The sequence below is a fragment of the Pleurodeles waltl genome, chromosome 7, assembly GCF_031143425.1.
Source record: "Pleurodeles waltl isolate 20211129_DDA chromosome 7, aPleWal1.hap1.20221129, whole genome shotgun sequence".
In the NCBI taxonomy this organism is placed as follows: domain Eukaryota; kingdom Metazoa; phylum Chordata; class Amphibia; order Caudata; family Salamandridae; genus Pleurodeles; species Pleurodeles waltl.
The window spans coordinates 1,534,103,722-1,534,129,811 of NC_090446.1; the positions used below are offsets into that span (position 1 = coordinate 1,534,103,722).

Genomic DNA, 26,090 nt, shown 5'->3' on the forward strand with positions numbered 1-26,090 from the left:
AAGGATACTGGGAGGGCGAGGTCTGCATGTTTATGAGACATGAGAATAAATGAGATAGGAGTGATTCAAGGGACCCCAGGTCTGCATGTAAGGGGTAATGAGACAGCAGTGATTCAAGGGGCCCCAGGTCTGCATGTATGGGGTAATGAGACAGCAGTGATTCAAGGGGCCCCAGGTCTGCATGTAAGGGGTAATGAAACAGCAGTGATTCAAGGGGCCCCAGGTCTGCATGTAAGGGGTAATGAAACAGCAGTGATTCAAGGGACCCCAGGTCTGCATGTATGGGGTAATGAGACAGCAGTGATTCAAGGGGCCCCAGGTCTGCATGTAAGGGGTAATGAGACAGCAGTGATTCAAGGGGCCCCAGGTCTGCATGTAAGGGGTAATGAAACAGCAGTGATTCAAGGGGCCCCAGGTCTGCATTTATGGGGTAATGAGACAGCAGTGATTCAAGGGGCCCCAGGTCTGCATGTATGGGGTAATGAGACAGCAGTGATTCAAGGGGCCCCAGGTCTGCATGTATGGGGTAATGAGACAGCAGTGATTCAAGGGGCCCCAGGTCTGCATGTATGGGGTAATGAGACAGCAGTGATTCAAGGGGCCCCAGGTCTGCATGTATGGGGTAATGAGACAGCAGTGATTCAAGGGGCCCCAGGTCTGCATGTAAGGGGTAATGAGACAGCAGTGATTCAAGGGGCCCCAGGTCTGCATGTATGGGGTAATGAGACAGCAGTGATTCAAGGGGCCCCAGGTCTGCATGTATGGGGTAATGAGACATCAGTGATTCAAGGGGCCCCAGGTCTGCATGTATGGGGTAATGAGACAGCAGTGATTCAAGGGACCCCAGGTCTGCATGTATGGGGTAATGAGACAGCAGTGATTCAAGGGGCCCCAGGTCTGCATGTATGGGGTAATGAGACAGCAGTGATTCAAGGGGGCCCAGGTCTGCATGCATGGGGTAATGAGACAGCAGTGATTCAAGGGGCCCCAGGTCTGCATGTATGGGGTAATGAGACAGCAGTGATTCAAGGGGCCCCAGGTCTGCATGTTTGGGGTAGTGAGACAGCAGTGATTCAAGGGGCCCCAGGTCTGCATGTATGGGGTTATGAGACATCAGTGATTCAAGGGGCCCCAGGTCTGCATGTAAGGGGTAATGAGACAGCAGTGATTCAAGGGGCCCCAGGTCTGCATGTATGGGGTAATGAGACATCAGTGATTCAAGGGGCCCCAGGTCTGCATGTATGGGGTAATGAGACAGCAGTGATTCAAGGGGCCCCAGGTCTTCATCTCTTCCACCGGAGGTGCTGTCTGTCTCCTTCACTGTGCATCTCTTCCAGTGAGGTGCGTGTTCATCTCTTCCTACGGAGGTGCTGTCTGTCTCCTTCACTGTGCATCTCTTCCAGTGAGGTGCGTGTTCATCTCTTCCACCGGAGGTGCTGTCTGTCTCCTTCACTGTGCATCTCTTCCAGTGAGGTGCGTGTTCATCTCTTGCTACGGAGGTGCTGTCTGTCTCCTTCACTGTGCATCTCTTCCAGTGAGGTGCGTGTTCATCTCTTGCTACGGAGGTGCTGTCTGTCTCCTTCACTGTGCATCTCTTCCAGTGAGGTGCGTGTTCATCTCTTGCTACGGAGGTGCTGTCTGTCTCCTTCACTGTGCATCTCTTCCAGTGAGGTGCGTGTTCATCTCTTGCTACAGAGGTGCTGTCTGTCTCCTTCACTGTGCATCTCTTCCAGTGAGGTGCGTGTTCATCTCTTCCTACAGAGGTGCTGTCTGTCTCCTTCACTGTGCATCTCTTCCAGTGAGGTGCGTGTTCATCTCTTGCTACAGAGGTGCTGTCTGTCTCCTTCACTGTGCATCTCTTCCAGTGAGGTGCGTGTTCATCTCTTCCTACAGAGGTGCTGTCTGTCTCCTTCACTGTGCATCTCTTCCAGTGAGGTGCGTGTTCATCTCTTGCTACAGAGATGCTGTCTGTCTCCTTCACTGTGCATCTCTTCCAGTGAGGTGCGTGTTCATCTCTTCCACCAGAGGTGCTGTCTGTCTCCTTCACTGTGCATCTCTTCCAGTGAGGTGCGTGTTCATCTCTTGCTACAGAGGTGCTGTCTGTCTCCTTCACTGTGCATCTCTTCCAGTGAGGTGCGTGTTCATCTCTTCCTACAGAGGTGCTGTCTGTCTCCTTCACTGTGCATCTCTTCCAGTGAGGTGCGTGTTCATCTCTTCCTACAGAGGTGCTGGCTGTATCACACACTGTGCGTTCATCTCTTCCTACGGAGATGTAGTCTTTAACACACAACAAGTTCATCTCTTTTTCAAAAAGACGTGCTGTCTGTCTTTGAGGAACACTACTCCAAGACTCCTGGGTTTGCGAACAACTTTTATCTCACAAAACCAGTGGACCTGTGTTTCTCTTTCCCTCCACTTTCCCCTCTCTTTCCAGTGGATTCTGGGGTACCACTGGCTGACACTGTGGTCTTAGAGTTTGGGGGAAGCCTTCACACTTGCTTCCTGTGCTCTAGCCTGGGGGTGGTAGGGCTGTGTCTCCCTCAGGCCTCCTTGGGGCTCCCTAATGTCTCAGAACCAAATGACACACAGACAGGCTTCTTCTGAGAGAGTTTATTGAGATGAATAAAGAACAGTTTTGACGGCACATAGGTACATCACTCAGTTCATGTGTGAACAGTTTTGCATAAAATGACAGTACTACCGGAAGTTGTCCTATTCGGACTTCCTGTGCCGCTGCAGGGGATCTATCCATGGGGCGGGTGCTTTAAGGGATGGGGCAGATGAGGGTCTTGTAAACAGCTCCATAACTGGAAGGATAATAGTACAGCACAGCCTTGTAGGAAGACCTCACCTGCATAGTAAAGTGGTGGGGTGCTCAAGCGGCCCAAAGACCCTGGTGGTAGCAGAGGTAGGGAAACCAGGCCTATATCGGTATATAATGGAACTGCACAGCCTAATAAAGTGTGTATTTGTACATTTAAGCAGTAGGGGCGCTTCAAGGGGGAATGGGGTCTGGAAAGCAGATCTATATCTATAGTTTATTGGGTTAGGCTTTTAGAAGGATACTGGGAGGGCGAGGTCTGCATGTTTATGAGACATGAGAATAAATGAGATAGGAGTGATTCAAGGGACCCCAGGTCTGCATGTAAGGGGTAATGAGACAGCAGTGATTCAAGGGGCCCCAGGTCTGCATGTATGGGGTAATGAGACAGCAGTGATTCAAGGGGCCCCAGGTCTGCATGTAAGGGGTAATGAAACAGCAGTGATTCAAGGGGCCCCAGGTCTGCATGTAAGGGGTAATGAGACAGCAGTGATTCAAGGGACCCCAGGTCTGCATGTATGGGGTAATGAGACAGCAGTGATTCAAGGGGCCCCAGGTCTGCATGTAAGGGGTAATGAGACAGCAGTGATTCAAGGGGCCCCAGGTCTGCATGTATGGGGTAATGAGACAGCAGTGATTCAAGGGGCCCCAGGTCTGCATGTAAGGGGTAATGAAACAGCAGTGATTCAAGGGGCCCCAGGTCTGCATTTATGGGGTAATGAGACAGCAGTGATTCAAGGGGCCCCAGGTCTGCATGTATGGGGTAATGAGACAGCAGTGATTCAAGGGGCCCCAGGTCTGCATGTATGGGGTAATGAGACAGCAGTGATTCAAGGGGCCCCAGGTCTGCATGTATGGGGTAATGAGACAGCAGTGATTCAAGGGGCCCCAGGTCTGCATGTATGGGGTAATGAGACAGCAGTGATTCAAGGGGCCCCAGGTCTGCATGTAAGGGGTAATGAGACAGCAGTGATTCAAGGGGCCCCAGGTCTGCATGTATGGGGTAATGAGACAGCAGTGATTCAAGGGGCCCCAGGTCTGCATGTATGGGGTAATGAGACAGCAGTGATTCAAGGGGCCCCAGGTCTGCATGTATGGGGTTATGAGACAGCAGTGATTCAAGGGGCCCCAGGTCTGCATGTATGGGGTAATGAGACAGCAGTGATTCAAGGGGCCCCAGGTCTGCATGTAAGGGGTAATGAGACAGCAGTGATTCAAGGGGCCCCAGGTCTGCATGTATGGGGTAATGAGACAGCAGTGATTCAAGGGACCCCAGGTCTGCATGTATGGGGTAATGAGACAGCAGTGATTCAAGGGACCCCAGGTCTGCATGTATGGGGTAATGAGACAGCAGTGATTCAAGGGGGCCCAGGTCTGCATGTATGGGGTAATGAGACAGCAGTGATTCAAGGGGGCCCAGGTCTGCATGCATGGGGTAATGAGACAGCAGTGATTCAAGGGGCCCCAGGTCTGCATGTATGGGGTAATGAGACAGCAGTGATTCAAGGGGCCCCAGATCTGCATGTTTGGGGTAGTGAGACAGCAGTGATTCAAGGGGCCCCAGGTCTGCATGTATGGGGTTATGAGACAGCAGTGATTCAAGGGGCCCCAGGTCTGCATGCAAGGGGTAATGAGACAGCAGTGATTCAAGGGGCCCCAGGTCTGCATGTATGGGGTAATGAGACAGCAGTGATTCAAGGGGCCCCAGGTCTGCATGTATGGGGTAATGAAACAGCAGTGATTCAAGGGGCCCCAGGTCTGCATGTAAGGGGTAATGAGACAGCAGTGATTCAAGGGGCCCCAGGTCTGCATGTAAGGGGTAATGAAACAGCAGTGATTCAAGGGGCCCCAGGTCTGCATTTATGGGGTAATGAGACAGCAGTGATTCAAGGGGCCCCAGGTCTGCATGTAAGGGGTAATGAAACAGCAGTGATTCAAGGGGCCCCAGGTCTGCATTTATGGGGTAATGAGACAGCAGTGATTCAAGGGGCCCCAGGTCTGCATTTATGGGGTAATGAGATAGCAGTGATTCAAGGGGCCCCAGGTCTGCATGTATGGGGTAATGAGACAGCAGTGATTCAAGGGGCCCCAGGTCTGCATGTATGGGGTAATGAGACATCAGTGATTCAAGGGGCCCCAGATCTGCATGTATGGGGTAATGAGACAGCAGTGAATCAAGGGGCCCCAGGTCTGCATGTATGGGGTAATGAGATAGCAGTGATTCAAGGGGCCCCAGATCTGCATGTTTGGGGTAGTGAGAAAGCAGTGAATCAAGGGGCACCAGGGACTTTTAAGCAGGTCTACATGTTTACATTAATGAGATAGTAGTGATTCAAGGGGCCCACGGGCCTGTAGACAGGTCTGCATGTATACATTAGTGATATAGCAGTGATTTAAGGATTCCCGGGGCCTGTAAGCAGGCCTGTATTTATACATTAATGAGACAGAAGTGATTCAAGTGGCCACTGGGGCTTGTAAACAGGTCTATGTGTGTACAGAAATGGGATAGCGACGATTCAAGGGATCCCAGGGGCTTGTAAGTAGGTCTGTGTGTATTCGGTAATGAGATAGAAGTGATTCAAGTGGCCTCAGGGATATGTAGACAGGTCTACATTTATAGGGTGATGAGAAAGCAGCAACTAAAAGTGCTCAGAGGCTTGTAAGCTGGTCCGCATTTATACATTAATGAGATAGCAGTGGTTGAAGGTACCCATGGGCTTGTAAGCAGGTTTGCATGTATACAGTAATGGTATAGCAATGATTCAAGGGGTCCCAGGGGCTTGTAAGTAGGTCTGTGTGTGCACGGTAATGAGATAGAAGTGATTCAAGTGGCCCCAGGGGCTTGGTCTACATTTACATGGTAGTGAGATGGCGGTGATTGAAGGTGCCCAGGGGCTTGTCAGCTGGTTTGTAGCTGGAAATTCCTGGTTCTAGGTGATTCGTGGGGAGAGTAGGGGCTTGGAAGGTATATTAAGGAAGTTAGAGCTTTGAAGTATATCTGTAGCTGTACCTTGCGGGGTAGTGGTGCCTCAGTGGGTACTGGGAGAACAGGGGCCTTGGAAGTAAGTCTGTTTCTCTACATTCAGAGTATGGGGGGCATCAAGGGTTATTGGAGGCAACGGCGGTGGTGGAGGGGTGTTTGCCCTCTTTGGTAGTTTTAGACTTCCCCACTGGCTGCCACCATACAGTGAACCCCTCAGATGGGAGAAGAGCGTGGACCTCGATACACGAAAATGTCAGGAGTGCCAGAAGTGACGTCACACACTTTTTGATCCCTAAAGGCGTCACGATGTTGACTCCCTCATCTGCCTTCCATTTACTACTGATTGGCATGGTACGGAAGGAAAGGAAACTACTGAAAGTACACAAGTATACCTGGGCCTGGCTCACTGCTTCTTCCTGCTACAGGATGGCGACCCTGAGAACAGGGTAGCCCGGGCAGGGTTAGGGGCACCCCTGCCCGACCCCCAGGGGAAGGTACAGGTCATTTTAGATGCCAGCTCCTGGATCAATCTGCATTAATTTCTTTGTTATAAGGAAGGACCTGGGTATCAAGCCTTGGCATAGTGGACATTTTGAGTCAGAAAGCAGCAGGAGAGACCCATTCTTCGGGTGGAATTGGCCAAGGCATCCCCTCTTCCCTTTGTGGGCAGGGGGTGCTCACTGCCTCATCTTCAGCTCTCTCGCCATCTGGCACAGCACACAATGCCCACAGAAGCACTGGCAGAAGAAGTCTCTGCAGATAGAGCCCTGTGGAAGGAAACAGAGGAAGTGAGCAAGTGTGACCCACTGATGCCACCCCTCCTCCAGCTGCATCTCACTGTGCCACCCTGCTGCCAGTCCCTCATCCAGCTGCACCTCACTGTGCCACCCTGCTGCCACCCCCTCCAGCTGTATCCCACTGGGTGTATCTCCCTGCTGCCACCCCTCCTCCAGCTGCATCTCACTGTGCCACCCTGCTGCCACCCCCTCCTCCAGCTGCATCTCACTGTGCCACCCTGCTGCCACCCCCTCCAGCTGTATCCCACTGGGTGTATCTCCCTGCTGCCACCCCTCCTCCAGCTGCATCTCACTGTGCCACCCTGCTGCCACTCCCTCATCCAGCTGCACCTCACTGTGCCACCCTGCTGCCACCCCCTCCAGCTGTATCCCACTGGGTGTATCTCCCTGCTGCCACCCCTCCTCCAGCTGCATCTCACTGTGCCACCCTTCTGCCACCCCCTCCTCCAGCTGCATCTCACTGTGCCACTCTGCTGCCACCCCCTCCAGCTGTATCCCACTGGGTGTATCTCCCTGTTGCCACCCCTCCTCCAGTTGCAGCTCACTGACTGTGCCACTCTGTTGCCAGCCCCACTCCGGCTGTGTCCTACTGGGTGTGCCCCCCTGCAGCACCCCCACCCTCCTGCCGGCTCTCACTGGGTGTGCCCCCCTGAAAATCCTCCCAGCTTCATCTAACTGGGTGTGTCTCACTGCTGCCACCCCCTTTCATTCGCGTCTCACTGAGTGTGATCCACTGCTCCCCCACACCCTGGCTGTGGCTTACTAGGAGTCCTCACTGCTGTTCCCCCTCTAGCAGCACCTCACTGTGTGTCCCACACTGATGCCAGCCCTCCTTTAGCTGCATCTTACTGGGTGTGGGCCACTGCTGACATCCCCCATTCAGCGGCGCCTCACTGTGTGCCCCACTGCTGATCCCCTCCCCCTCCAGCAGTGTCTCTCTGTGTGTGCTCCACTGCTGACCCCCTCCAGCTGCGCAAGACCAGGCCCCCATCTTACATTTGCACCTTGCCTGGGCCACAGCTCCTGCCCTCAAGCTTCTTCCTCTCCAGCTACTAAACATTCTGAAACACCTAACAATCACCCAAACACACTCAGAACATACCGAAGTACCTAACCCTCACCCAACGCATGCAAAACATACTGAGACATATTGATATACCAAAACACCCGCCAAAGCCCTAACCTAAACACACCCCAAAATATGCTGATACACTTAAACACAAGTGCGCACACACACACACACACACTCACTGATATATCTAAACACACGCCCAAACAAGTCATGATACAAACACACACACACACACATACACTAGCATGCCTGAAAAAACACACAGACATACTGATACACCTAAAAACCCAACCAAACACACCACAAAACACACTGAGACATCTAAACACACACAGCATAATGATACACCTAAAAACACTGTGAGAAATTGGGATGCTGGTTGACTGGAATGTGAGCCCTGGTCAAGCAACAGCTGCAATTCTTTTCAGGGTGAACCATAAAAAGTCACTAAATTAACCTGGGCTCAACCCTGGGTAACTTAGGCACAAAGAGCAGTCAGGCTTAACTTAGAGGCAATGCGGAAAGAATATATATCTGCAACACACAATCAGTAATAATTTGAAAAAAACAATACAAGAAAAATCCATTAACCAATTTAGAAAAATAAGTGTAATTTGTAATAAATTATTTGTCACCAAAACAACACAATTCCAATCAGTGGAACCGGAGTTATGATTTTTTTTAATTTTAAGGTTCGAAATAGCACCCAAAAGATCAAAGTGCCAATCCACAGACAGCTAGTCGTGAGAGACCATGGTCAAAATCCAAAGTTAAGGGTGACCTCAAAGGAGTGTGGTTCAGACACAAGAAGTGGATTTGGCCCAGTCAGTATTTACCTTCAGACTTGAAAACATTTTTTAAGAAAAATGAGAAGGTAAAGATCAGCGGGGCAAGCCTGCAAGAGGCGTCCGAGGAGGGAGCTTAATGGTTGGATGGCCTTGGGTCGAACCCCCAGTGAAGATTTCTACAACCTGCAGGGGGATGAAGCAGAGACCTGCAGCCTAAGACAGTTCTGCAAGGTTGGATACCCCATTGGCGAAGGACCACTGAAATGAATTTGCTGCTGTGGAGAAAACATAGCAGGAGAAGCTGCTGTGTCAATCAAACCGGTGATGCACCTTGGGCGGATAGGTGAGCATGTGGGTCCCAGTCTCCTCTTGGTTCTCAGTGCACTTTTTGGACAAATGCGTCCTCAGTTTTGTGAATTGGCCATCTGGGAACCTTTAGCACCACAATCAAGGGGCTGGTAGGAGAACCTCTTGGGGGTTTATGACTCAGTCAGACTGAGTCCAGATGCAGAGTCAAGATGGTGGGGGACTGTTACGTCCCTGTGGTTCTGAACAGGAGGCCAGCAAAGTAGGCCTCGGAGTCAATTCTGCCAGTCCCGGGTGCAGTTGAAGATGCAGAGGGCTCAACACAGGGCTAAGGGTTCAAAGCAGGCTCCAGGCAGCAAAGCATTCCTTCCAGGTAGCCTGCACAGCAGTTAACAGCAGCAGGCAGTCCACTGAGAACCCTTTAGCAGGTCTAGTACTGAACTGACGAATGGGTCTGAAGGTTCTATTTTTATACCCTGGTGCCCTTCTCCTGGAAGGTGGGAGAAGCTTCTGGAAGGGCTCTTTGAAATGCAAGGAATTTCCTGACTCCCCTTGCTCCAAGCTGACTACAGTGACAATGCAGGGTTGTTAGTCCCTTTGTTTGAAGGCAGAGCACAGGCCATTCAGTTGTAAGTGGGGCTGTGATGAGCTTTGCTTCATTCCCATTCTGCCAGCACATGGTCCATTCAGGCACTCTTAATCCATGTGTGTGTGTTTGTGTGTGGGAGATATTCAAAATGTCTCTCAGCTACACCCTGACATGTGACCTAAGACTACAGGTATGAAGAGCTAAGGGCAGAAAAATGCCAACTTTCCAAATGTAGCATGTTCCAAATTGTAATGAAAAATCCAACTAATGTTAAAGGGGATTTATCATTACAATTTCACAGGTCCCAAACATGTTATGTCTACCTCCTTTCATTTAGGAATCACAGCTTATTAAATGTAATACGGCATCCTCAATGTTATCTTATTGGAAGGGTAGGCCTCACAGTAATGAAAAAAGAATTTGGGAGAACATGTAAAACTTAAAAGTACATTTCCAACCTTTCACTTACACAGGACCCCGCCCTATTGGTTACCTGGGGACTACCTTAGGGTTGACGTATGTGTAATAAAAGGGGAGATTTAGGCTTGGCTTAGCAAGGGGGTTTTAATGCCAAGCCGACATGGCAGTGGGACACTTCATGTAGCATAATAATTGTAATTGTATTTATATAGCGCTTAATACCTCTGACGAGGCATTGAAGCACTTACAGTGAGTAGCACACTATACCGGAACCCAAAGGATTAGTGGTGGATTAGCATAGGGAAGTATGAATTGTTAATTTAAGCAGTAGATGTGTGAATAGGATAAAGTAAGATTAGAGGAGGGAAGGGTCTAGATAGTGTTATTTGGGAGTTTATGTTAGATGAGGTTTGGGATGAGTTGAAGGAGGGATAGAGGAGGGAAGAGTCTGGGAAGTGTTATTTTGGAGATCATTGTAGTAAAATGAGGTTTGGGGTGACTCAAGGAGGGAAGTCAAGAAAGAATCTTAGGGGGATCATAGTAATAGAATGGGGTTTGGGATTTGGGATGAGTTAGAGAGTGGAGGTTGAGGATATATGTAACTATATATGTAACTATATACATATAGTTACTTGAAATAACTCTAACAGCTGAATTCCTCTGGTTTTGTGTGTGTAAAATCTGAACAGAACAATAATGTCCCTGTAACCTTTGGGTTTTTTTTTGTTAATTTCCAAAGTTTTTTAAATTCTATTTCCTAACTATAGCATCCCTGTAACCTTTCTTTTTTTTCAGTGAAATTCTAGTGTTTTTTTGCGTTAGGTAAGATGCCTATCACAATGCATGGTGGGGAGGGGAGTTGGATGCAGGTCCTAGCCAGGCATTGTGGTGCCCCCACCCAATCTTGCTACTCCTGCCCCCTTCTCCTTGCCATCCAATGTCCAAGCCCATGCCCCGGCTCCCTCGTTGCAACCTTGTGTGGCCATTATTCTGCCATTGCCCTTCCAGCCTTTCATGAACGGTTAGATTGCTGCCCCATCCACCTCCTCCCTACCCTCTGTTGTCCGAGGCCATACACCAGCCTCCTCACTCCTGCCCTGAATGTTTCGATGTGCTGCCCCTGCCCTCTACTGAGCTTGATGTCACTGCCCACTCCTCCTGCCCTCCAATGCCCATATGGATTTCCCATCATTGCCTCCTGCTTACCTCTGTGCTTAGCTTGCTGCCCCTACCCTCCCTTCCCCCTGCTCTCCAATGTCTGTGCTTGCCCCCACTCCCTCCTCTTTGCCCGCCATGTTCCATGGGCATGCCACGGCCCCTCCCACCTGCCTACCATGATCAAATATCTGCCGCCTGTCCCTGCCACCTCCACCCTGCCTGTCCGAGTTCCATGTTTCGGTACCATCCCTCCTGTCGTCCATGGTCCATTTTGCTGCCACTCTCTTCTGCCCTCCCTGCTCTGTTGTGCTGCAACTGCTTCTCTTGCCTGCCCTGCATGGTCTGGTCTGTTGTGAGGCCCCCTCCCCTGCCCCCTCTTGTCTGTGTCCAGCCACTACCCCTCCCTTCTCTCCTCCATTGTCCTTCGTGCATGCCTCTATCCCCTCCCACTTGCCCACCTTAGCTGTTGTGCTGCCTCTAACCCTCCGGCTTGCTATGCATGATCTTCTGTGCTGCTGCAGCCCTTCCCACCTGCCCTGTGTGGTCAGCTTGCTGCCCCTGACCCTCTCCCACGTTCTATGCCATGATTGTCTCACTGTTGCCCTCCATGGATTGTTGTGCTTCCAGTGCCCTCCCGCGTGCCCTCTGTGGTCAGCTTGCTGCTCCTGCTCTGCCCCCTTGCCCCCTTTCCTATGTGCAGGCCCCCTATCCCCTCCTTCCTGCCCGGTCTGGTCTGCTGTTGTGCCCTGTCCACCCTACCTGCCCTACATGGTCCGTTATGCTGCAACTGTCCCTCCTGTCTGCCCGGTATGGTCAGGTTGCTGCCGTTGCCTCTTTCCCCTCTGCTCTCTGCTGTCCCTGTGCATGATCCTGTCCCTCCCTATTGCTTACCATGGCCTGCTGTGCTGCACTGCCGTCCCGCTTGCCTTGTGCGGTGGATTGTGCTGCTACAACCCCTGACGCCTGCCCTGTAAGGTCAGTTTGGTGCCCCTGCCCATCTCCCTTCAGCCCTCTGTTATCTGAGTCCATGTACCACCCCATTCCTCCTGCCCTCAGTGATCCAATGCACCATATTTCCCAACATTTTGAACTTGTTAGAGGGAGATTTTAAAAATAAAACGGGGGACTTGACTTTCTTGATTGACTTACATTGAAATAGAGGAGATTTTGGGCAGGAGACCAATAAAATAAAGCCCTTTTGGGTTTAAAAATATCAGGAGTCTCCTGATGAAACTGTACACAGTCCTAAGGCAAAGAAAAATTAATTCAGCAAAAAGTGGAGGGAAAAAGGCAAAAATTTTAGGGGTGACACTGCAAAGAGGGCCAACACGCATCCAACCACATACTGAAAAATCTAAACATGCAGACACACGCGCATACACACGCACACTTACAGAGACTGATACATCAAAACACCCACCCACATACACCCCACAACAGATGGAGACACCTAAACGCATACACACTCTCCCTCAAACACATTCTGACACCCCAAAACACCTACACACCCACCCAAACATCTCCCAAACATACTGAGACACCTAAACATGTGCACACACAAGTCTACTGATATACGTAAACACACACCCAAACATATAGTGGTATGCACACACATATAACTGACATGCCTGAAAACACAGAGAGACGTTCACCATTCTGTTTTGGCCCCATCTTCCTGCGAGCCTCATGTTCCCTCCTCTTATGCCAGGCCTTGCATACCCAGCTATATATTGTCCAACCATGACTGTTCCACAGAATATCTGCCCTGAGATGCCAGAAGCAGTCAGGGTGCCCCCTTACCTCAATGTGCCAGCGCTCTCTCATGGCGGTCTGCAGGGCGAGGAAGGATCCTGGCAGACATGGTAGGCAGAAGTGCTCCCCGAAGTCCCGGGAGACCTTGCACATCAGGATGCAGGGTACAAAGGTGCCACAGAGACCTAGAAAGAGAGGGGAGTGAGGACAATGCCCAGAAGTATCTTCTTCTCCCAGTCTTCCATTCTACTCAGCCCATTTACAGACAGATGTAGGGGTCCTACAAACATGCTCCAGGCTCACTGTGCTCCCCTCTCCTGTGGCCTTTCCAGAGGGGACCAGGTTAGTCCATCTTCAAGGACTCAAGAGGTTGGAGCCGCAACAAACCAGGATCTCAGTAGCGCCACGGGTATATCCTCAACTTGGCGTAGTCCAGCGGACAGTGGAGGTAGACCAGTGGACTGAGCCAGCACTGCTGCAACTGTATCCGAGCGACCAACACCCGCGCCCCAGTAATGAAGCAGGGGCCATGTGCACTATTTACGGGACACAAAATTCTGGTTGCAATTTGTGACCAGTAAAGGCATTTAAGAACTGACCTAGGTACTAATAGGTTGATTCTTAAGTCTACATCTTAGTGGGTCATTCCTATTAGGATGGTCGGACTGCAAATTCCGGCTCCCTACGATTGGAGGCCATCACAGGGATGGTGGCCTGCTGGGGTCAGCAGACCACCATGTATGTGATTGTTTATTTAATAAGCCAAACATTTTTTTTTCTTCAATGCAGCTCGTTTTCCTTATTGGAAATGGGATTACATTCAAAAATAAAAGTGTATTTTTTTCATGTTTGTGGACCACAGCCTCCTCTTGTTTTCTTTTACACTCCCAAAAAGGAAAGGTTATGGGGGGGGCTTCCCTTTTGCAAATGGATTACCACCTCCTTTGAGGTGTCAGTAAAATACCAATGTTTTGCTAACAGGTTTTGTCCACAAAACATTGATGCATTGGCTTCAGGTCGGCGTTGGAAGGACACCTCAAACACGTCCCTTAAAGATACCGGATCAGTATCCATTCAGGAGCCCATTTTAGGAGTCAGAAAATCTTTTACAATGACTAACACGGGTTTAGTAAATAAGAAAAGGTGTTTTAATGGTTGGAACCACCAACTCGCAGCGTTGCGACTGTTAAAATGTTTAGCACATCTGACCACAGGATCCCAGCCAAACTGGAAAACTGTTAGTTTGTGTGGGGAATAGCGGGGGCTCCGAGATGGTGGGGGAGGGAGGGAAGAGCAGAGTGGTCACAGTTCTTAAGAACAGAGGTGTGCACGTGTGTGTGCGCCTGAATGAACATGCACGTGTGTATGTGGGAGCCATGGGTGTGGAGGGTGTGATACTCACAGATGCCCGTGTGTGTGCCTGAGTGAACATCCACATGTGTGTATGTGGGAGCCATGTGTGTGGAGGGTGTGATACTCACAGACGGCAGTGTGTGTGCCTGAGTGAACATGCACCTGTGTGTATGTGAGAGTCATGTGTGTGCAGGGTGTGATACTCACAGACGGCAGTGTGTGGGTGCCTGAGGGAACATGCACCTGTGTATGTGTGAGCCATGTGTGTGGAGGGTGTGATACTCACAGATGCTCGTGTGTATGCCTGAGTGAACATCCACATGTGTGTATGTGTGAGTCATGTGTGTGTGATACTCACAGATGCCGGTGTGTGTGCCTGAGTGAACATGCACCTGTGTATGTGTGAGGTATATGTATGCAGGGTGTGATACTCACAGATGCCAGTCTATGGGCCTGAGTGAACATCCACATGTGTGTATGTGAGAGTCATCTGTGTGCAGGGTGTGATACTCACAGACGGAAGTGTGTGGGTGCCTGAGTGAACATGCACCTGTGTATGTGTTGTTCGCGTGCAGTGTGTAATACTCACAGACGCCCATGTGGGTGCCTGAGTGAACATGCACCTGTGTATGTGTTGTTCGCGTGCAGTGTGTAATACTCACAGACGCCCATGTGGGTGCCTGAGTGAACATGCACCTGTGTATGTGTTGTTCGCGTGCAGTGTGTAGTACTCACAGACGCCCATGTGGGTGCCTGAGTGAACATGCACCTGTGTATGTGTTGTTCGTGTGCAGTGTGTAATACTCACAGACGGAAGTGTGTGGGTGCCTGAGTGAACATGCACCTGTGTATGTGTTGTTCGTGTGCAGTGTGTAGTACTCACAGACGCCCATGTGTGTGCATGAGTGAACATCCACATGTGTGTATGTGAGAGTCATCTGTGTGCAGGGTGTGATACTCACAGACGGAAGTGTGTGGGTGCCTGAGTGAACATGCACCTGTGTATGTGTTGTTCGCGTGCAGTGTGTAGTACTCACAGACGCCCATGTGTGTGCATGAGTGAACATGCACCTGTGTATGTGTTGTTCGCGTGCAGTGTGTAATACTCACAGACGCCCATGTGTGTGCATGAGTGAACATGCACCTGTGTATGTGTTGTTCGCGTGCAGTGTGTAATACTCACAGACGCCCATGTCGTCCATGCAGTCCATCACCTCCGAGTGCCACTGGCTTCTCTGGGCGCCGTAGCCCACGCCCTGGGGTTGGGTGCTGACTGTATGAGCCATGTCCGATCCTGAAATAAGAGTAACACAAGGTTTATAACTATAACTTGTGCGTCACAATGAGCATATTCTCTCACAGAACAGAGGTCTTGGCCAAATGTGCGTAACTTCCTTTGCAGAAATGATGGGGAGCGCCAAGAAAGTATGGAAATGGCTGGCTGGCGCTTCATGATATCTTAGTGCGAGGCGCGTCTGCGTTTTTGATGTGAGGACGCAATTTGTGCTTAGAAAGAAAAAACACCAAGTCAGGTATGATGTGAATAGGTGCTCATTGCGTTTTCCTCGTTCGCGTTGTTTCTCTGCTCCTGCGATGGGATTTCCCGAACAACATCTTAATTACAAGAGCGGCATTACAATCTCAGGCAATCCCCCCAGCAAATGTAAGACAAAATACTGGAAATGAGGCACCATTGTGGTGCTTTCTGGCTGTGTAAACCACATTGTGTCTGGCCCAGAGGGGAGCAGGAGCTGTGGGCCTGCAGGATGCCAGCCTGGGTGCCAGCCTGGGTGCCCTCAGCACCAGCTGCATGGCTTACAAGTCCCTCTACACTAGATGATCCCCGTGCGCCGGGCTCTGGCCAACAGAAGCATTTTGCTGATAGCAGGGCTTTGTTTTACAAGAATTCTCTTCTTGTACACCACGGGCGAGGGGCGCAAGGTGGCAACGTGGTTTGCCCAGGCATTTGCACAAGCTGTGGAGGATCCGATCGTCGCAACTCGTAGATGGGAGGGTGATTTGGGCAGGGAGATTGCTATGAAGGATTGGGCGAAAATGACTGAGTACCCCAGAAGGGTGTCCCGAAACGCAAAGTTCCAATATATTCAAAATAATATATTGCACAGAGTGTATGTGGTGCCCGCTTGCCCCTCCCGGATGTCGGGTTTCCCGTCGATATGCCCAAGTTGGCAACAAGCAGAAGCGGATATCAAACACATGCTCTGGGTCTGCCCGGTTGAGGTCGGGTACCGGGCTCGGTATTAGCTGAACTAGGGCGAGTATCGGGCGCCCAGCCCGGCACACGATGGAGGGGGCCCTGTTGGGCCTTTTTCACGGCCCATTACCTGCTGAAGCCAGCAATAAGTTTACAGATCTCCCTCTGCTTCTGATGGCAGGCTTATCACAATGCACTGGAGATCACAGACCTTGCCCAGCATGGCACACTGGCGGGCAGCAACGCTTAAATGGGGTCGAGCGGTGGCCCCAAGGCGCGAAGAGATAAGGGCTTTCTGGGAATAGCCTGTAGCAGCGGTTCCCAACCTTTTGGCTTCTGTGGACCCCCACTTTATCATTACTGGAACCCAGGGACCCCCACTGAATCATTACTGGAATCTGGGGACCCCCCACTGAGCCATTCCTAAAAGCTGGGGACCCAATCTGTTAATATTATTTCATTTTCTAAGCAGTCACGGACCCCCCAAGGAGGCTTCGCGAGGTTGGGAGCCAATGGCCTATAGCAGGGCCTGGGAAGCATTGCTCAGAGATGTGCACCCCCAAACCAGAGGCACCTAACAACTCACAGCACACGAGCCCCATTTTACACCCCTCTACTGTCCATTCCCCACCCTCCTTACGTCTCACACTGTACGCCACAGCCAGGACATGCACCCCTAAACTAGTGCGTCAATCCGGCATTTAAAGGTTTGAAGACTGGGGCTCTGCACCAAGGCTCCTGTCGGCCTGGTGGACCCCAGAACAGGAGCACCGCACCAACAGACCAGAACTTAAGCACTGCAGGAAGGAGAAAAGAAATCAAGCCTTCTTGGCCTGCGCCCCTTAAGATCTGGAACAGCACCCCGTCCAATGTCAGTGTACCCCTCAACAGCTCAGGAAGGAACTGGAAACTCACTGCTCTGACCTCTTTCGCATTTATTTATAGTTTTATATAGCGCAAACTCGACCCGAAGGTATCGGAGCGCTTTACATGAGCACCAGTTACAAGGACGTCGTTATTTTGGTAGCTGCGGGGAGATAAAGTGACTTGCCCAGGATCACAGGATGTTGAGCCGACGCCGAGACTCGAGCCTGGTTTCCCAGCTCCACAGACGGCAGCGCTGGGCGTGACACACATCCTCTCCACCAGTTCTCTCTCTGAGTGTTCACGGAGGGTCTGGAGTGAGACTTGGGCGGCCAGAAGGGGACAGGACTTTAACGGGATGTTCACTCTGGACTTTATTCTCAATACTCCTGATTCTTCAAACTCGGGGGGTGAAGCTCTCTTTCCAGACTGGTGCCCCCGAGGGAGCGGAACCTCATCTTGAATGGCTCATGGAGGCGAGGGAGTCAGCCCAGAGAGAGGCCAGGTGTGTGTGCCCCACACTCAGCCCCCAGAGAGAGGCCAGGTGTGTGTGTGCGCCTCACACTCTCAGCTCCCAGAGAGAGGCCAGGTGTGTGTGTGCCCCACACTCTAAACCCCTAGAGAGAGGCCAGGTGTGTGTGCCCCACACTCTCAGCCCCCAGAGAGAGGCCAGGTGTGTGTGTGCGCCACACTCTCAGCCCCCAGAGAGAGGCCAGGTGTGTGCCCCACACCCTCAGCTCCGAGAGAGAGACCAGGCGTGTGTGCCCCACACTCTCATCCCCCAGAGAGGGGACGGCCCACCCTCACCCTCTTCAGAGAGACCAGGTACCTGGCCCCTAGCGCACTCTCCCCCAACAAAGGCCTCAGTCACACTCCAAGCCCCTTCTCACCCCCCCCCCCCAATCATTGCCGACCTGCTTATCATGAAAGCCAGCTGCGACGTCACTGCTGCATCTTGTAAACAAACAGCACCAACAAAGGTTTGTTTAAAAGAAAGTTTGACATTCCTGAGTGTTCTTTTCATGCCCCACCCTGGACCCCCGCCGGGTCCTCCTGCGGGACCTGATGGGCCTGTATCAGCCCAACCTTCAAATTACAGCCTTTAGCAACCAAACAAAGGGCGCAGACCCCCCACCACCCAGCCAAGCCAACCCCCAAGCTAATGATTACAAGGACATTCCAGGGGCGGGGACTAAAGAGCTAAACATCAAACAGTGGCAGAAGCGGACCTGCCTCAAGGCGCATCTTATTGTAAAGTACTTTATATGTAGTGCCGAGTTCACCACGCGCTAGGCCTCTTTGCGCTACGGTGGCGCTGGGCGTCTGCAGTCTCAGCTTCAGCTCAGACGCCTTGTCAGATGCGCCCTCCTCAGCACCCTGGGGCAGATAGAGGGGGCGAGCCAGGACAAGTACGGGAGGGGCAGCTCGGCTTGACTCTGAGAGACGGAGTACGAGAGGAGCCGAGCCAGCAAAATCATTATCACATGGGACAGGATGGAGAAGGTGGGGGTTTGTGGGAACAAGGGCTGGGGGGCTGGGGGCCTGGAGGGGTAGGAAGCAGGAGAGGTGCAAGGGCTGGGGGTGGAGGTGTAGGGAGCAGGAGAGGTGCAAGGGCTGGGGGTGGAGGGGTGGGGAGCAGGAGAGGTGCAAGGGCTGGGGTGGGGGCTAGGGAGCAGGAGAGGTGCAAGGGCTGGGGGGGTTAGAGAGCAGGAGAGGTGCAAGGGCTGGGGGTGGAGGGGTAGGGAGCAGGAGAGGTGCAAGGGCTGGGGGTGGGGAGAAGGAGAGGTGCAGGGGCTGGGGGTGGAGGGGTGGGGAGCAGGAGAGGTGCAAGGGCTGGGGGTGGAGGGGTAGGGAGCAGGAGAGGTGCAAGGGCTGGGGGTGGAGGGGTAGGGAGCAGGAGAGGTGCAGGGGCTGGGGGTGGAGGGGTGGGGAGCAGGAGAGGTGCAAGGGCTGGGGGTGGAGGGGTAGGGAGCAGGAGAGGTGCAAGGGCTGGGGTGGAGGGGTAGGGAACAGGAGAGGTGCAAGGGCTAGGGGTGCGGGGTACGTGTAGGAAAGTACCCTCTTTTTGCCATGGTTACCCCCATTTTCTGCCCCCAGTGATTATGCTGTCTCTCCTCTAAATCTGGTTGTTCCATACTGGTAACCCAGTATTTCACCCACAATTGGCATACTGGTGCCCTATTATAAGTCCCTAGTATATGGTACTGAGGTAACCAAGGCATTGGGTTTCCAGGGGATCCCTATGGGTTGCAGCATATATTTTGCCACCCAAAGGTGCCCAATCACATGGTTCTGCAGGCCTGCCACTGCAGCCTGCGTGAATGGTGGAAGCACCCTTTCGCTGCCACTTTTCACTGCACTAGGTCACTTATAAGTCACCCCTATGGCAGGACTTCTAGCCCAGAGGGCAGAGTGCAAAGTACCTGTGTGTGAGGGCACCTCTGCACCAGCAGAGGTGCCCCCACGAACTCCAGGCCCATTTTCCCGGGCTTTGTGAGTGCAGGGACGCCATTTTATGCGGGTACTGGACACAGGGCACTACCTATGTCCAGCTACATAATGGTAACTCCGAACCTGGGCATGTTTGGTATCAAACCCCAATGCTTTTGCAAGCATTGGTTGTATGATTCCATCCACTCAGGGGGCTCCTTAGAGGACCCCCAGTATTGCCATTGCAGCCTTCTGAGGGTTTCCATGCAGCCCCAGCTGCTGCCACCTCCCAGACCGGTTTCTTCCCTCCTGGGGCCTGGACAGCCTGGTTCCAGGAAGGCAGAACAAAGGATTTCCTTTGGGAGCAGGGCGTTACACTCTCTCCCTTTGGAAATAAGTTACAGGCTTGGGAGGGGTAGCCTCCCCCAGCCTCTGGAGATGCTTTGAAGGGTACAGTTGGTGCTCCCCCTGCATAAGCCAGTCTACACTGGTTGAGGGACCCCCAATCCCTGCTCTGGCGCAAAACTGGACAAAGGAAAGGGGAGTGACCACTCCTCTGTCCATCACCACTCCAGGGGTGGTGCTCAGAGCTCCTCCAGAGGGTCCCTGGGTTTTGCCATCTTGGATTCGAGGTTGGCAGGGAACTCTGGGGGCATCTGAGTGGCCAGTGCCGGCAGGTGACGTCAGAACCCCCTCCTAGGTGACCAATCCCTCCTTTCAGGGCTATTTAAGGTCCATCTCTTGGGTGGTTTCTCAGATTAGGATTGTAAGAGTCCAGCAGGATTCCTCTGCAACCTCCACTTTGACTTCTGACTAAAGAAACTGCATTTGGATGCTCCAGGACCCGACAAGCTGCAATAAAGAAGCAAGACGCAACATTTCCCCGTCATGCATCCTCTGAGGACAGCCCGTCTTCAGCCTGCATCAGAAGGAAGAATGACTCTCCCTTGGGGTGAAGGAGTAACTCCCTTGCTTCTGCAGGCACCAACTGCAATGACGACCGACCGGCTGTGTGTATCCCTTCTCCTGCTGAGCTGCTTGGATCCTCCATCACGGGTGGTGGACTGAAATGGTCCCAACGGTCCTCTCTTACAGCTGTCTAACTTGGGTAGAGGTAAGCCCTTGCCTCCCCACGCAGGACAGTACCCCCATGCATCGCATCCTTTGCAGCTGTCAAGGCTTCTTGGCACATTTTCTTCTTCCACAGGTCGTCTTGTCCAGGAATCTAACATTGGTGTCTTGCAGTCTCTTCTGGGTTTTGCATTATCCTTCTTTTCTTCTAAGAGGGTGTTCTGTTTTAAGGTGATTTACTCCTGCTTTCCTGGTCGCTGGGGCGGGTTGTGGTACTTACCTTTGGGTTTTCCTACTACTCCAAGCTCCCTCCTACACGCTCTACTTACCTAGGTGGGGGACTATCACATTCCATTTTTTTTGTATATGGTTTGTGCTCCCCTAGGGCTATTTATTTCTATTGTAATTTTCACTAATTGCACTGTTACTAACTGTTTTTATGTGTATGTCTGCATACTAGTGTATATAATTTGTGTATTACTTACCTCCTAAGGGAGTATAGTCTCTTTGGTATTTTTGGTATTTGTGTCACCAAAATAAAGTACTTTATTTTTGTAAAACTGGGAGTAAGTTCATGTGTGTGAGTACTAAGTGTGACTATGGTGGTATTGAATGACCTTTGCATGTCTCCTAGATAAGCCTTGGCTGCTCATCCACAGCTACCCCTAGAGAGCCTGGCTTCTAGGCACTGCCTACACCTCACTAATAAGGGATACCTGGACCTGGTATAAGGTGTAAGTACCATAGGTACCCACCACACACCAGGCCAGCCTCCTACAAAGGCGTGCTGCGTTATCCTGGGCTACCTAACGGCGGTGAATCAGGAAGGAAGGTGGCCCAGGTACGAGACATTTGAAGATTCCACTCCGGATGCCTTCATAACCCAGAAGCAACTTTTCACTACAGAAAGAAACTGAGATTCGAATGAAAGTAGGTGATCGAAGATTACCCAAGATTTCTAGCCACCCGTGTTGGCGGAGGGGAGGCTGGACCGCCATTAACCAAGTATCCAGTCCAACCCGGACTAGGGTTGGGACCGGAGAGGAGAATTTCGTTCTTGTCATGGTTACACTGCAAGTGGTAATCTCGAAGCCAGCCCAGGACCCCCCTCCTCCTTGAGGTGTCCATGACACCCCATATAATGACATCAGCTCAGTGTCATCTGGTATGAAATGATATTGATAAGGAATGATTCCACCAGGGCTAGGCGGGACCTATAGATGTTAAACAGCGGGGGGCTCAATGCTGGTCCCTGGGGTGCTCCACATCTGAGGGGTTTGCATTGGAAAAATGTGGCTTCCTCCACACTGAGACCGTGATTTATACTTTTTTGCGCCGCATTTGCGGCATTTTTCTTTATCAAAAGCGGCGAAAACGTACAAAATATAATTGTATTTTGGACGTTTGCGCCGCTTTAAGACATAAATGCGGCTCAAAAAATGTATAAATCAGGGCCTGCGTGTCCTCTGGCCATTAGGAAGGAACTGAGGCAATTCATGGCTGTTCCACCCGATCCAATATTTGCCACATGTTGACGCACAATGTCGCGAGAGGCCGCATCAAAGCCGCCAACAGGCTGGTACAACGAGGGTTTTTTTGGCCCTCGTCCAGTGACACCTTCAGGGACTCCGTGATTTCAGAAAGTCAGATGCATCAGTCTGCACAAGTGCTTTTTTATTTCTTTTATAGCGCTATTCATCTCATTGTATAGGGTCAAAGGCTTTACATCATGTGCATACATTAGATATTGGGAGAGACAGCGGGCGCTGCTTTTGAGACATCACGCCTGTCATGTGAGGATGAGACAGTCCAGGGTCAGGTTCAGACCTCAGCGGGCACTGATACGGCGACATCACGCCTGGCTCGAGGAAGAGACTGTCCAGGGTCACACACAGACCTCAGCGGGCACTGCTACGGAGACATCACGCCTGGCGCGTGAGGAAGGGACGGGCAAGGGTCACGCACAGACCTCAGTGGGCACTGCTACGGAGACAGCACGCCTGGCTTGTGACGATGAGACAATCCAGGGTGAAGCACAGACCTCAGTGGGCACAGCTTCTGAGACATCACGCCTGGCCGATGAGGAAGGGACAGGAGAGTCACGCACAGACCACAGTGGGCACTGCTTCTGAGACCACGCCTGGCGTGAGGAAGAGACAGTCTAGGGTCAGACAGAGACCTCAGCGGGCACTGCTACGGAGACATCACGCCTGGCGTGAGGAAGAGACAGTCCAGGGTCACACACAGACCTCAGCGGGCACTGCTTCTCAGACATCATCACGCCTGGCAGTGAGGAAGGGACAGGAGGGTCACGCACAGACCACAGTGGGCACAGCTTCTGAGACATCACGCCTGAGGAAGGGACAGGAGGGTCACGCACAGACCACAGTGGGCACAGCTTCTGAGACATCACGCCTGGCGCCTGAGGAAGGGACAGGAGGGTCACGCACAGACCACAGCGGGCTAGGCTAGTGTACAAGGAGCGGGGCAGGGAGAGGCGGGGGCTGCTAGAAGCCCAGGCTGGCGCTACAAAGACATGAGAGGGTCCTGGGAGGGATGACGTGGCTGCGGTACTGATCACCCACCCGAAGCCCAGTCTGGGGGCACCCGGGGAGGTCAGGGTTAAAGTGCTGGGGTGGCCCCGCATGGGGCAGGTACAGTGGACTAGCAGGTGTCCCCTGGGCCATGGTGGGAGATGTAGGAGTGCCCCCAGCCCTCGCTGGTGCAGTAACACAACCATCATTGGGTGTAGTAGTGGGGTCCTGAGACCACCTGCAGCTAGGGGTGGGGGTGCACCAGTCGGAGGGGGCATATCCCGGAGCGCTGGCCATGCTGGTCGCACCCCGTGATCTTGGGGCCACGACCACAGAGGCCGTCGAGGGGCTGCAAGAGACAGGAGTAACTGGGCCTAGAGAGAAGCCCCATCCAGGGCCGGCCTTTGGCATGTGCGAACCGTGCCGACGCCCAGGGCGCCGGCTAGCAGAGGGGCGCTGAGGAAAGGCCAACTCTAGTACCCCTTCGGCACTAACTAACCCCTCTACAGACCCCGGAGAAGTAAACACAAATAAACATATACGAGAGACACTGGTGCACCGTCTTATCGTCAGGGAAACCCGGATTTACGCAGCGAGTGCTCAACCCACTGAGCTATCTCATCTGTGCTGAGCCACACACACGGAAGCGACTGGTACAAAACGTCGTAAATTAAAAAATAGACAGGGAAGAGTAAAGAAAGAGGCGGAGATTGAGAAACGGAGAGGAGGAGAAAGGAGTAAAAGTCTAGCATGGAGGGCCCCGGGATGTAAAGAGGTGCAGACAGCCAGCGGCTCCTACCTTGTTTTCTCTCCTCTGTGGTGGTACAGTGGTCTCTCCTCCACGGATGGTGTAGTTTTCTCTCCTCCGTGGAGTGTGTCGTTTTTTCTCCTCTGTGGACGGTGTAGTTTACTCCCTGTGGACGGTGTAGTTTACTCTTCGCGGAGTGTGTAGTTTTCTCTCCTCCGTGGAGGATGCTCGCTCCTCTGGAGTTTGCTCTGTGATGGGCGCGTGCACCTTCGCCCCCTCGCCTGGCCGCCTCCTTACTGCACACCTGCGCTCCCTGAGGTGACATTTTATACCCCTCACCCCTCAGGCAGGACTGACCCTCCCACAGGTTGGGAATTTCCCACCGGGACCAGCCCCTGCCCCTGGGGCGGCTCCAGGCTGCCGGCGATCACACACTGCGCCCCTTTGTCCCTCAGCGGTTCCCACAACAACTGACCGGGAGTTTCCCTCCAAAGCCACCAACCGAGAGCGGGCCTGGCACCAAGAACAACCCAAGTTGTGCCCAGTTGCCCAGCGCCGGCCTCTCCGCGCACAGTGAACAACAGTTTAAAGGCAACCCCTTTGTTTACAGGAGATAGTGTCAACACACAAGAAGGTCGTGGAAATAAAGGCTGAAGCCAGGACCAGCCCAGCAGTGAGGTTGGAAATCCCCGCATCCATCCCAGCGCACCAGAGGACATGGCACATGGACACCCTTCCTGGGTGTCATGGCGCCCACGGGCCCCTTTGCAGCCATTTTATGAGAGTCAGAGGATTCATGGCAGCAAAACCCCGCTCCGATGTGCTCTGGTGTGTGGGCACATGGTGTCCACCACTGCGGCCTGCAGACTAGAGGGGGTGATACCAGTCCTATACCAACCCGTGCCCCCCTCCTCAGTGGGTGCTTCTCATCCACAGGCATGTACCATACACTACATGCATTCACTACACCATTGTGGCCCTCCTCCTCCGCCACATGTTCTGCACCAGTGGAGCCAGGACCAGTAACCGCGTCTCCCGCTCCACCCACAGCCGCATGCTTTACACCACTGCAGCTCTTATCATGAGGCCCATTGCCTGGCCATGTATGGCTCAATTTTCCTCACTCCTGCACCAGGCAACGTGGTGCAAAGGTGACACAAACCTTAAGTGAGATTTATGAAGCTGCCTTGTGCGGCCCTGTATGACGTCTTAAATACAGAGTTATGTCATGTAGCGCAAATCGCTGCGCCAGGGAGGCGTTTCGCTGGGTGTTACATGAGGGTTTCTGTTCAACATCCATAGAGTTTGACGCATTCCCAGATTTACCAGGACTCGTAAACCTGGGAATGCGCCGAAAATCTCCCCAGGAGAGGCGTAACAAGAGAAATATCTTTATTTTTCCGTTTCCGCCTCTTTCTATGTGTGTTGCATTCTGCACACCGCTGCCTTCTGCAGCAAGAATAGAAAGAAGAAAACACCTCTCAGGATTGTTGTTCTGCACCACAACAATCCTGCCAACAACGCAGACGCAAGGGTGCCCGTGTTGGTGCCGAAACCCCCACGTAAACACCGCAGATGATTTGAACCACAAAACAACACACAAAAAATACAGACACAAGCATTTTTCTAACAAATACACAAAATATTCAGTCTTTTATTTAATTCACAAACAAATATAAAAATCTAAACTTTACTGGGAAGATTGTACATTTTCGAAATTCAAATGAGGTCACTAGTCCTCCGCACCACCTTCATTTTGATGCACTTGCACTTCTTCTACTAATCAAAATGAGGGCACCAACTTCATTTTTAGCCTCCAGTTTTAAAGTCCATTTATAGAACACTTTAAAATGCTCAGACTTACATTTTGCTTTCTTTAAATCTATATACCCTTTATTAATCTGTTAATATTATTTAATTTTCTAAGTAGTCGGGGACCCCATGAGTAGGCTTCGTGGACCCCCAGTGGTCCACAGACCTCAGAGTAGGAAGCACTGGTGTATGATATTAAACTGAGGGGCTCATTTACAGAGAAATGATGCAGCGTGGCGTGAAAGTCCACTGGTTGGCTCATTTCACCCCTCCCACGATCAGGAACTGCTACCAGCAGATATTCAACGCATCCCTGTGCTTTCGTCTGCGCTCGCGCAGAACCTGCTTCTTCGCGCCAATGCAGGCCCCCTTGCACC

At 52.0% G+C, this 26,090-nt stretch overlaps 1 protein-coding gene and 1 long non-coding RNA gene across 3 annotated transcripts; one reads left to right on the forward strand and one right to left on the reverse strand.

The window, feature by feature from the left end:
* Positions 1 to 284: 284 nt before the first annotated feature.
* On the forward strand, positions 285 to 3,323 carry LOC138246662 (uncharacterized). Its single transcript, XR_011194327.1, has 5 exons — positions 285 to 367; positions 656 to 703; positions 1,136 to 1,183; positions 3,138 to 3,233; positions 3,282 to 3,323. It is a non-coding gene; the product is annotated as an uncharacterized lncRNA (long non-coding RNA).
* Positions 2,596 to 24,346, reverse strand: LOC138246661 (cornifelin homolog A-like). Of its 2 annotated transcripts, XM_069201404.1 has the most exons (4): positions 23,953 to 24,241; positions 15,223 to 15,333; positions 12,735 to 12,871; positions 2,596 to 6,571 (listed from the first exon to the last, which is right to left on the reverse strand). In XM_069201404.1, the coding sequence occupies exons 1-4, from the start codon at positions 24,224 to 24,226 to the stop codon at positions 6,482 to 6,484; spliced, it is 612 nt and encodes a 203-aa protein (XP_069057505.1). In that variant the 5' UTR covers positions 24,227 to 24,241; the 3' UTR covers positions 2,596 to 6,481. The 2 variants fall into 2 exon arrangements, with proteins under 2 accessions (XP_069057505.1, XP_069057506.1); XM_069201405.1 differs by lacking the exon at positions 15,223 to 15,333 and having other exon boundaries at positions 23,953 to 24,346.
* Positions 24,347 to 26,090: the final 1,744 nt, after the last annotated feature.